This window comes from Pristis pectinata, chromosome 8 (genome assembly GCF_009764475.1).
Source record: "Pristis pectinata isolate sPriPec2 chromosome 8, sPriPec2.1.pri, whole genome shotgun sequence".
Lineage (NCBI taxonomy): Eukaryota > Metazoa > Chordata > Chondrichthyes > Rhinopristiformes > Pristidae > Pristis > Pristis pectinata.
The window spans coordinates 75302559-75315311 of record NC_067412.1 but is presented as its reverse complement, the minus strand read 5'-3'; the positions used below and the strand labels follow the sequence as shown (position 1 = coordinate 75315311).

At 39.8% G+C, this 12753-nt stretch overlaps 1 protein-coding gene across 4 annotated transcripts in view; it reads right to left on the bottom strand.

The window, feature by feature from the left end:
- Positions 1–12753, bottom strand: part of gdpd2 (glycerophosphodiester phosphodiesterase domain containing 2) — a 47120-nt gene that overhangs the window by 25288 nt on the left and 9079 nt on the right. For 2 of the 4 annotated variants that reach the window (XM_052021821.1, XM_052021822.1), the window contains 3 exons: positions 7117–7266; positions 4608–4711; positions 2118–2211 (listed from right to left, as the gene is read on the bottom strand). In XM_052021821.1, coding sequence (XP_051877781.1) covers positions 2118–2211; positions 4608–4711; positions 7117–7209 — 291 coding nt within the window. In that variant the 5' untranslated portion in view covers positions 7210–7266. Of the gene's footprint in view, positions 1–2117; positions 2212–2438; positions 2535–4607; positions 4712–7116; positions 7267–12753 lie in introns of those variants that run through there. The other 2 variants (XM_052021823.1, XM_052021825.1) reach the window with 2 other exon arrangements.

Genomic DNA, 12753 nt, shown 5'->3' with positions numbered 1-12753 from the left:
TGTTTGACTTAAATAAAGCAATTAGGATGTGGTTGGATAATGTGGACAGACAGATAGATTAGCAGAAAAGACAGTTGGCAAGTGGCAGCAGTCATTTAGGGAGATAATTTATGATATTCAGCAGAAATATATCCTTCTAAGGAGGAGGGATTCTAAGCAATGGGTAGGGGGAATGAATCAACTATGCAACCATGGCTAAGCAAGGAAGTTAAGGACGGTATTAAGTTGAAAGACAAAACATATATGAAAGCAAAAGCTCATGGTGGATCTGAAGACTGTGATAAATTAAACCAAACCAGTTGATATATCATTTTGGACTTCCGGAAGGCATTTGATAAGGTCTCTCACAAAAGACTAAATTATAAGATAAGAGCCATGGTGATTGATGTAATATACTGGCACGGATAAAAATTGTTTAACAGTTGTCATACTGGAAGTGATGAATAAAAATAAGTGATCATTTTCAGTTGGTGACCTGTGAGGTGTCCCAGGGATCAGTGTTGGGATTGTAGCTGTTTACAATATATATTAATGATTTGCAGGAAGCAAGCAAATGTACCATAGTCAGATTTGCGGATGGCACAAAAATAGTTGAGTAGGAGTATGGCTGAGAAAATGTAAAGCTGTCCATTTTGGAAGGAGAAATTATTTAAATGGAGAAAAACTGAAAACTGCAAGAGAAAAGGATTTACTGATCCTTGTGCATGCAGATAATAGTGAAGGCCAATTGAATCCTGTTCTTTATTTCAATGGTTGGATACAAAAGCAGGGAAGTCTTACTGGAACTGTATAAGTGCTACTGAGACCAGATCTAGGGGATAGTGAAAAGTTTTGATCATCTTTTTAAGGAAAGTTGTTATTCCATTGAAAGTACTTCAGATCATGCTTATTGGAATAATTCCAAATGTGGAAGGATTGCCCTACGAGGAAGGGTTAAATAGATTGGGACTCTAGTCATTAGAGTTCAGAAGAATGAGAGGCAATCTTACTGAAACATATAAGAATCTTATTTGGCTAGGCAGGGTAAATGCTGAGAGCATGTTTCCTAGCAGAGCCCAGAATCAGAGGGCATCATCTCATATTAATGGGGTTGTCTATTTAAGACTGAGATAAGGAAAATATTCTTCTCCATGTGGGTTGTGAGTCTTCAGAGCTCTTTGCCATAAGGAGCTACCAGGGCCAGGTTCATGTGCATAAAGCACAGATGGATTTTTTATCAATAACAGCATCAAATATCACGTGGAAAGAGCAGGAAAGTGGACTTGAAGAACATCAGGTCAGCCATGATCCTATTGAACAGTGGAATAGGCTAGAGGGGCTGAATAGCCTGCACCTATTCCTAGATACAAATAAATCTAAACTGATGCTTTCCACACTGGTGCTGATGTTGTACAAAGTTTGATTCACACTCTCTTACATCTCTTTTGCAAATTCAAAATGTTTGCCTCTCTATTGTGAATACTTACGTGGATAGGTAATTATCTTTTATCGTTTAAATTTTCTGGCCATCAAGCTGAAGGATGTTATTTGCTAGGAAAGGAATACCCGCATATCAGCATCAAACACTAACAGTGTTAAATTGCAACACTAGTTAGATACATATTTTAATTGGACCACTGGCCAAGCAAATACTGAGAAAGAGCAGAAGGCAGAACTGATGCTCCATTCAGTGTTTCCATGTGAAATAAGGTATGGATTAGGTGAGATTAAAGGTCCCTTTATACTGTCCCAAGAATGCTCCGATGTTAGATATTTTACAGGTTTGAGATGAAGTAAAAACTTCCTTTACGCAACTAATAACTCAGCCCCTGTTCTGAAAAGGACAATACTGTTCTATTTTCAGCACCAACCTTCCATCAGCTTCTCAAAATGACTTTGACAAATATGTGCAAAACTATAAATTTTGTTATGTTCTATCAACTCACTTGTAGTGAAATTGCGTAAAATCTTTTTTACATCAGAACCAACAGCCGATAGTCTGCTAATTGTGTAGTGAATTGGAACAAACTTGAATAGGCTTTAACATCTATATCAAGCTCACAGTATCACAATGTCCATTAAATTTAATTTCATATGTCAATAATTTATAAAAAATTATAATTTATCAGTAAACTTACCATCAGCAGAGACAAATAGCTAAAGATGGTGGCTGCCAATACCAGAAGAATTACTGACCAATCTAACCATCGATGCATCATTCCAAATAAATGCCTATAATGTAATAGCAAACATTATTTCTTGAATGGCCATGTATGATATGCATACTATATCTACTAACTAGCAAAAGTGATTGGAAATTATGTAGAGTAGGGGTCAAAAACAATGGAGAGGTTCTATTACATAACTTTTGTAGAAGACTGTCTCTGACAGTTGCAGAGTTTTAAAATTAATTGGATAAGGTTACAATAGGTAAATTACAAACTCAAAGGAATACCCACTCTGCCTAATGCTGTTGCTGTACTTTCTAGCTTCAGTGGACTGGATAGGGACAATTCGTAGACAGCGTTTTGTGCAGAATTCCCTGAAGTGAAGTTCTACATGCAAAGAACATAAACAAGTAACATGCATGATGTGACTGAAGTTAAATTTCATATTGTTAGGTCAGGGGGATCTCAATGTAACGGTTTAAAGTGATAAGAGAAGGGTCTGTTTAAAAGCAATGCTAGAATGAAACATATATGCGGGCTTACATAAATCAGATATTCGTAAGCTGAGTGGACCCGTATAGGGAAACATTAAAATGTTATCTCACAGAGTGACAATTGAAAAGCATGTACTGAAAATATGGTACAATTGCACCTCTCAGAGAGATGTTGAAAGTATGTTAATTAGTCAGATTTTGATCTGACATGCCAGCCCTGCTCATGTGCACTGCCTCTCCCCACCTTGCATCCCTGTCCCTGTGCTTTTCTCGCAGCTGCACATACCTTTTATAATTCTGCTGTACTAATCAGCCTTGACTTCTGGCTACTGCAGTCATCCCATGAATTAGGGTGGGATGTAAGTAGCAGAATGGCCTATTGACCTTTTGATGACTTGCTGCACTTACAGGCACTTGAACTATTTTAAATTAATTCTGATAATCAAAAATTTTTAAAAACATTTCAAACAGATTTAAATAATTATATAAAAGAAGCATTGTTTAAAAAAATTAAAAATAAAGTCCTGAAACTGCTAGGCAATAGTTAAAAACAAAGGTAAATTAAAAAAAATAATCTGCAAAATAATCTGCAAAGTAATCTAGATGATGGCAATAATGGTTTTGCATTGGTTTGAGGCAAATAAAATTAAGTCTTGTGATCAATCCTGCTGTAAATCATGAGGCCATTTGTTTGAAGTATGGAGGTCTGCTGATTGTCAAAGTTCAACCTCCTGTTCCCTTAATAAACCAGTGGTTGGTATAAAGGCAGGAATAGGGTGAGTTGGGCCACAAATGGACAAGACTGAAATAAATAAATCTCTAACCTGGATATTCTTCTCATGGAAACACAGAAAGGAAGGTGGAGTCTGTTCTCTTTTTTCTCCCTAGCCAGCAAAGTCAGCCCTTGCCAGTTCTGTAAGGCACATCAAGCAGCAAATACTTCCTATGGTTCACTCAGAAATTTGAAAAACCTTAGTTCATTTTTGCATTGAAATAGAAGAAGTTTTGAGGGAGAATGGCTGCATTTCTGTATATTACTGTACATAGTCTGTCCCTGGGTAATGAATGGTTTCCATTTTTACACACATCCATAAGTCAACTTTGTCCATAAATCAAAAATATACAAAAATCACTTAATATGATAACCATACCTCCACAGTATTGTAATGAATTGTGTCAAAAGCACATAAGACTGATAAGAAAGAACAATTACTAAGAGTGGAGAGAGAGAGGAAACTAATTTTGCCGTTGGTAAGAATGAACATGTGTACACATGTCGGAGTTTTGAATTTAACATTATGGGATCTCGTTCATAACTCGGAGATGGCCTGCATTGGGAAAGAGGGAGATGCTGTCCCTTCCCATTAGTTCCTTTCACAGAGCAAGGAACACAAATTTATAGGCAAGGGATCCAGGGATATATGAGGAAAGCAATCTCTATGCATAGAGTGTTTGGGATCAGGAACTACTTGTGAATGGCAGAAACAGAGTAAACAGGGCTTTCAAAGTGAAATTGAAAAGGCTGGAATGTAAACAATTAGCAGGGCTGCAGGGAAATGAGATTGACAGGATTTCTCTATCAACAGCTGGCATAGACTCAATGGGCTAAACAGCTTCCCTTGGTACCATAATAATTCTATGTTTCTATAGGTTTTTACCTCTATTATTCATGATCTGAGAAGTGTCGCTTTACAAAATCAAACATTTTAATGAGATAGCATGAACTGGTAAACCAAAACACAGGGATAAAAGTTTTGATTGACCCTGGAGTCACCATAATTATTCAGACAATGGTATTTAAGAATTCTACATTGTTGGGAATGAGGATTCAGAAGAATGGTCTTTGATGTTGAGCAGTAGAAAAGAGTTGGAGTTAAAATCAACAGGCATGTCTCAGACCAGCACTAGTAGGTTTCCACCCCCCCACCGAGGGATGTTAAGAACATTTCACACTTTTCACACTTACTCATTTAAATTGCTGTAGTCATTAAGCAATGCCCACCAGCAGTAAAACCAGAAAATACTGACACCACAGCCACAAGAGAGGACAAGAAACCAGATAAACTCTCTCTGCAATGACAAAATAAGGATAGTTAGAAAAAAGGAGGAATATTCCATTATATGTAGAAAGGCATAAGACAAGAGTCTAGATATTCACTTGCACAATGAAACATGCATTACAATGTCATTGCATGGAGGATCCATAGGGCATTTTGTTGCAGTGTTGTTGATTTTCCTACACCGTGCAAGACTTTTATGTTTATGGGGTGCCAATCATGGTGTTTTCCCCATTAATGCACATTATTCTCAACTAACTCCCCACACCTGCTGAAACTAACCTACATTAGTTCAAGTCATATCTGCACCTCTTAAATGGGTGAAGACTGAATCAAACCATTGGTAGTTTGTGGAGGGAAATACTTTTCTGCTTGTACAGGATCGCTAATCAAAAGCCATTTATCAAGATATTGAAAAAACCTCAAGCCCAAATGTGGGTGATGAAGGCACTGTTGGATTCAACTGTTTTAATTAGCTTTTTTAACATGTATAGTGTTTAATACATCTAAAGTGGCTGCACAAAGAATGGCCACTTCCTAGCTTATTGGTTCGCCCATCAGGTGAATACAGTATATGTTTTCTCATTGGTTGGTTTGGCCACAGGTATCTAATAGGTTTCTTGATTGGACTATTGTTAGGTAAGGAGTACCTCTTATCTCAGGTTTAAAAGGTGTCTTTTTTTTTAATCACTCTCTTGCTCTCTCTTCCTCCCCCCCTCACCACCACCCCCCCCCCCCCCGCACCCCCCCCCCACCCCCCGGCCTTAGCTCATCTTTAGTTTTGTCTCGGATCATCTCCTAGTAGTAAAGCTAGTGCCATGTGCTCTGTGATCGATTCTTTGTTTTAAACTTTTCCAATAAAACTTTGTGAAGCACCAAATTGTTTTCAACTCATTCTTGGACTCCTGAAAGAACCTGCAGATTCGAAAATAACCGGATCCAACAGCACATATCCTTTCACATGCACACATAATCCTGACAGAACTGTTCATGAATAACTGTAGATTTGTACATGCCTCAGAGCATAGCAAATGTCAGTTTGATCATTCCTATGCAACATATCCTAAAGCATCCTTAAAGGAATCTAGAGGAAATTTCAGCTTACCTGTGTGAAGCATTCAAACCTCAATGGTAAGATGTGAAAAAATGTAAAACATTTGAAAAATGAAGTGTAAAATTGTCAATGATACATTGACTCCCAACATTTTACAACTCTCTGCAGCATAATAGCAGTAATTTTCTTTTACGTTCTCCTATTTTATTTGGCAGCAGCTTTCTTTCTCTGTGGGGCATTATTTAATTCTTATTTCTTGAGATCACAACATATTCTGAATTAGAAGTTAAGTTCTACTGGTTATTTTGTGAATCTGTGTAGCATATACATTGTGATCATATATCTGAAGATATCTGAATCTTCACCTGTTTTCTGTGTTCTTTGTGCCTAAGAAAGGATGAATTGGATAGTTCCTGCAGCTACAAGAAAAGTTACTGCAAGATGCAGATCAAGAAGATGCTGAATTTTCCAAGTAAAAGCCACTGTTGCTGAACAAACTCTGATTTTCTGCTCAGCTGATGCCCAATCCTAAGGTGATCATTCTCTGCCTTTAGGCTCCTCAAAGCAATTCTAGAGGCAGAACCTCCCATTTTCACTTACTAGGGCCATGCACCGGTATCAGCTGTGAACTGGTCCCAGCAGAAGATTGTGCCTAACACCTTTTCCAGGTAAGAGCAACTTGTCAGTCAGTGGAAAATTGGGTCAATGTATGCAATCTTCCAGCTGCCAGTGGTCTACCCTACCTTGCATCTGATCTATATCCTGCTATAGACTTTTAGACAACAATACAACTGTTGATGCTGTTTCCATATTCTGTAACAGCTCAACTAGAATCCAATTTTTTGAACAACATTTCAAACTTAGACACCAGGGAAAAAAACAAAGAGCAACAACAGCAAGTGTAGTTTGAAAACTCTTTAAACAGGAAAGCACCAGATACATAAGTGTCATAAGAAGGGTAATGCACAACATAAACATTTGCCTTATGAAGGATGAAGCAGTAAATCACACCTCTTATTGAACAAATGGAAGGCTGAGATATGCTTTCTGTACAGAAGGAATAGCCATTGAGCCATGCAAATGCAATGGCAAGAATTAGACAGTTGGACACTCACTTACAGACTCAATGCTGAGAGCAAGGTTCTAAAGCTACATTCTTCCTTTAATAGCATGCAGTAGCTACTTCAGTTTTACCTCCGTCCAAACCAAAACTTAATGTAAAAGCCATAAACAGATTGCTATCTGTTAACTAGACAACGAATGTGCTCAGTAGGGAACTCTGCTTATTTTTTTATTTCAGCCTTCTGTTAGTGAAGAGGTCTTGTGCCCCACTGTAATTATTTCTCCATAACTTGGAATGATACCTTTTTGTTGGGATATAATGGATATTGTTTCCATTGGCAACCATAAATACCAGTAATACAGGTTAAACAATGTTTCTTCAACACACGCGGCATCTGTTTTCCCACTTTCAAATACAGTGTCTCCAGTCCTCAGGTATTAACTTTACTATCCTGGGGAGGAAAAAAGGAAAACAAAAGAATTAGTGGAGACATGCTAGAATAAAACATTATGTTCCATTAGAACAGAGAAATCATTATATCCCATTCACTGTTATTGCTTGGAAAGTAAAAGGGAGAAAACTGATGAGAACTGGGGGTCAATTTGAGCCAGAATAAATATGTTTATTGAACTCCAAAATCAGAATCAAATAAAGCAAATATAAATGCTGATACTCAGCTCAGTGATCTAAATCATAAAGTTATAATGACTCATAAAATGAGTTATGAAGAACGTAAAGTAGAACTAGAAAAATCTACTTATTCCATCATTTTGCCACATGGGAGATTATCACAATGAACTTTCAACCTCATTGGATTACTATTGATAGGTATTTGATGGGCAGCATGGACATGGTGGGACGTAGGGCCTATTTCTGTGCTGTCTGGCTCTATGAGTTTAGAGCATGTCATGGGGCACTTTGTACATTGAAAGATAACTCTGCATGTTTATTCGTTTATGTGAAACAATGTTTTCTTCAGGTTACTCATATGCTACTGAATTTCTTCCTGCTGAGCAGTGAGAACTTTTATACAGTTATTCATTCCATTGACTACTTTTCTGATTTAAGAACATTGAATTGAGTTACACTCATCTCAACTTATTTTGTTTGTAGTGACAATGGCTGCACACATTGAATTGGTACTTTAAAGCAGAATTCCATAAAAAGAAATGTAAATATGAGGCATACATTTCACATTTTTGTGTTTCTGATAGATCTTCATTTGTAGCCATGTATGTGGAACCTGAGAATCTGATATGATGATTAATTATGAATGAAAAACACTATGATGCTGGAGGAAATGGTCACCTAGTCTGCATTTGGTCTCACCAATGTAGAGGAGGCCACACTTGGAGCACCCAATGCAGTAGATATTAAGGGAGGTGCGGGTAAATCTCTGTCTCACCTGAAAGGACTGTTTGGGTCCCTGAATGGAGGTGATAGAGGTGGTGTAGGGGCAGGTGTTGCACCAATGGTGGGGGCAGTGGAAAGTTCCCGGGATGGGAGCGGGATCCCATGATGAGGCTTTCCACTCCAGGGCATCCGAGATGTCCAACTTCTTTTCTGACTGGGGCTTTCCCCCAACTGTGTTTGAGAGAGCTCGCACCCGTATCTCTGCCATTTCCTGCACCTCCGCTCTCACCCCCACCTCTCCCAGGCCCAACAGGAATAGGGTCCCCCTTGTCCTCACATTTCATCCCACCAGCCTATGTATCCAACACATCATTCTCCGCCACTTCCACCATCTCCAACAGGACCAGGACCCCACCACCAAGCATATCTTCCCCTCCCCACCCCTTTCTGCCTTTTGCAGGGACTGCTCTCTCCACAACTCCCTCATTCACTCCTTCCCTCCCACCCATCCAGCTCCCACCCTGGAAACATTCCACTGCCCCGCCATAGGTGCAACACCTGCCCCTACACCACCTCCATCCAGGGACCCAAACAGTCCTTTCAGCTAAGACAGAGATTCACCTGTACCTTCCTTAATATCATCTACTGCATTTGGTTCTCCTCCACTACATTGGTGAGACCAAACGCAGACTAGGTGGCCGTTTCGCAGAACACCTGCGCTCTGTCTGTAACAGCAACCTGCATCTTCCTGTTCCCAGTCACTTCAACTCCCCCTCCCACACAATCACTGATATGATAGTCCTCGGCCTCCTCCACTGCCAGGAGAATTCCAAGCTCAAACTGGAGGAACAGCACCTCATTTTCCAAATGGCATGAATATTGAATTTTCCTACCTTAGGTAATCCCCAACCCTCTTCCCCATAAGTGGCCCCCTGCCCCATGCTTCTTCTCTTCTTCCCTTTCCTAGCCCTTTTTTTTCCTCTCTCTTCTTACCTTATACTCATCCCCCAGTGGAACTTCACTCCCCTCCCCAATACCTGACAATCACTATCTCTTACCTGCATCTACCTATCACCACCTTGTGCCTATCCTGCCTCCCCTCTTTTGTGCACCTATCACTGCTCTGCTTTTCCCTCCTATATATTGAGCTTCCCCCTTTCCTATCTTCAGTCCTGAAGTACGGTTCTGACCCAAAATGCTGACCGCCTGCTTTTCTCCATGGATGCTGCCTGGCCTGCTGAGTTCTTCCAGCATCATAGCGTTTTTCATCTAGATTCCAGTACCTACAGTCCTTTGTTTTTCTATGATGATTAATTATCCCACTCAATTTATCCGTGCAAGGAAAAGCTTCTGTGGTTTTGTAGGGCAGACAAAGGAGGGTAATTCCTTTGGTGCAATTCATTACACAATTCCTTCTTACTCTTTGTCATCAAAGGAAATTAATTTGCATTTGTCTACACAATGTGCTATTATGAACAAATCAAACTGCAGATGTGTGAATCTCCCTTTTAATCTGAGCTGCAACCCTTTACAGTGCTGGCCTCACTAAAATTTGCATCAATAAACTCTTTCTCTGTCTATTCAGCCTATTAAGAATAGGAGAAATGTTTTACATTGAAACCCCCACTAATCTTATTCCCTCCCTCCCCCCTCCCCCACACACACATTGGGTGGAGACACCCATGTAGACATATATACAAAGGACATTTTGCAGTTCCAGTTTTTCCAGAATTGGAGCAGTTAATACACAAATGTTGAAATGGTGTCTCACGCATTATGTTTACACTTGATCAAATGTGACACTTGTGATTGCTTATACAGCAAAACTAGTTTATTAAATGATTTCAATACAGTTTTTCATATGTGAACCATAGAAGCTATTAGGTTTCACAATATTATTGCGGGAATGAAGAAGGCAGATTATTCACATAAAATGTTACAAAAATTGGCTTAAGCACTGGTTGAGCCGGTTAAGGCAGTGTCTGGCTTAAACATATTAGTATATATACCACAGTTTTCATTCCTATGATCTTTGACTTAGCTGATGTATGTTATGTAGATTTTAAGGAAACTGCATTTAGATTCCACTCCCCTGGTTTAGGGAGGGGCATTTTGTAAAATTCATTTGCGAGATCTGGGCCTTGCTGGGTGAGCTGCCTCCTTGAACCACTGTGCTTTTGGGGAAGGTACTCCAACAATGCTATTGGGAAGGGAGTTCCAGGATTTGGAATCAGTGACAATGAAGAACCAGCAATATATTTCCAACTCAGACTGGTGTGCATCTTGAAGGGGAATCGGCAGGTGGTGGGTTCCCATACACCTGCTGCCCTTGTCCTTCTTTGTGGTAGAGACCACAGGATTGGGAGGTCCTGTCAACATAGCTTGGACAAATAACTGCAGTGTTGAATGCTTAGGATTGTTGCTAGGATGCCAATAAAGTGGGCTGTTTTGTCAAGGATGCAGTTGAGCTTCTTGAGAGTTGTTGGAACTACATTCATCCAGTCAAGTAAGAGTATTCCATCATGCTTCTAATTTATGCCTTGCAAATAGTGGAATAGCCTTGGGGTGACAGGAGGTAAGTCATTCACCACAGGATTCCCAGCTTCTGTCCTGCCTTTGTAGCCTTCGTATATATGTGGCTGATCCAGATGGGTTTCTGGTCAATGGAGACCTACAGGATGTTGACAATGCAGGAATCAGACTTGGTCATGCCAGTGAATATCAAAGGTAGGCAATTAGACTTGTTGAAGATGGTGGTTCCTGGTGTTTTTTGGTGCATCTTCTACTTGCCACTTTCTCAGCCCATGCCTGAATGTTATCTAGGTCTTGGAGGTGTTTCATTTGTTGTGGAGTTGAAAATGGAATTGAACACTGGGCACATGTGATTTATGGTGAAAGGACGGTCTAGAGTCATTGAGTCATAGCATTATACACCACAGAAACAGGTCCTTCAGCCCAACTCATCCATGCCGACCAAGATGTCTATATGAGCCAGTCCCATTTGCCTGCATTTGCCCAATATCCCTCTAGGCCTTTTCTATCCATATTTCTATCCAAATGTCTTTTAAGCATCGTAATTTTACAAGCCTCTATCACTTCCTTTGGCAACTCGGTCCATATACCCACCACTGTCTGTGTGAAAAAGTTGCCCCTCAGGTCCCTTATAAACTCCACCCCCCCTTACCTTAAATCCATGCCCTCTAGTTTTAGACACCCTTACCCTGGGAAAAAGACTATGACCATTCAACTTATCTACTCCTCTCATGATTTTATATACCTCCAAAAGGTCAACCCTCAACCTCCTGTGTTCCAGGGGAAAATGTCCCAGCCTATTGAGCCTCTCCTTATAACTCAAGCCCTCCAGCTCTGGTATGCTCTTCGTGAATCTTTTCTGCAACATTTCCAGCTTAATGACATCTTTTCTATTGCTGTGCGACCAGGACTGCACACAATACTCCAAGTATAGTCTCTCCAATAACTTGGACAGTTTAACATGATGTTTTAACTTCCGTACTCAGTGGCCTGACTGATGAAAGTAAGCATGCCAAATGCCTTCTTCATCACCCTGTCTACCTGTGTTACCTGTTTCAGAGAACTATGTACCTGTACTCCAAGGTCTCTCTGTTCTGCAACACTTTCCAGAGCCCGGTTTAACTGACCAAAATGCAGTACCTCGCACTTGTCTGAGTTAAATTCCACCTGCTATTTCTTGACCCACATCCACAGTTCACCTAGATCCTGTTGTAATCTTAGATAACCTTCTTCGCTGTCCACTACACCAGCAATTTTAGTGTCATCCGCAAATTTACTAACCATGTTAACGATATTGTCATCCAAATTGTTAATATGGATGACAAACAACAGTGGACCCAGCACCGATCCCTGCAATACACCACTGGTCACAGGCCTCTGATCTGAATAACAAGGCCCTTGAGAAGGAAGAGAATTCGGTAGAAACAACAGTAGAAAAGATTTTAATAGGGCTAAATTGAAGATAAAATTATTTCAGATAATTGATAAAACTGAATGTATCCTGTACAATTTACAAATATAAAATTGAAGTGGCTAGTATATTACTTTAGCTGAGGAAAGAGCTGCTTGTATAAAGCTTAAGTCAGGCAGCAAATATTGAAGGCTAATAATAATGTTAAATGATTTTTAAATTGCCTGAGTTATAATTAGGGATGTTGAGATTGCTCCTCTATAAACAGCCCATACCTCTTGGTATTGGTATTCGTATTGGTATTGGTTTATTATTGTCACTTGTCCTGAGGTACAGTGAAAAACTTGTCTTGCAAACCGATCGTACAGGTCAATTCATTACACAGTGCAGTTACATTGAGTTAGTACAGAGTGCATTGATGTAGTACAGGTAAAAACAATAACAGTACAGAGTAAAGTGTCACAGCTACAGAGAAAGTGCAGTGCAATAAGGTGCAAGGTCACAACAAGGTAGATCGTGAGGTCATAGTCCATCTCATTGTATAAGGGAGCCGTTCAGTAGTCTTATCACAGTGGGGTAGAAGCTGTCCTTAAGTCTGGTGGTACATTCCCTCAAGCTCCTGTATCTTCTACCCGATGCAAG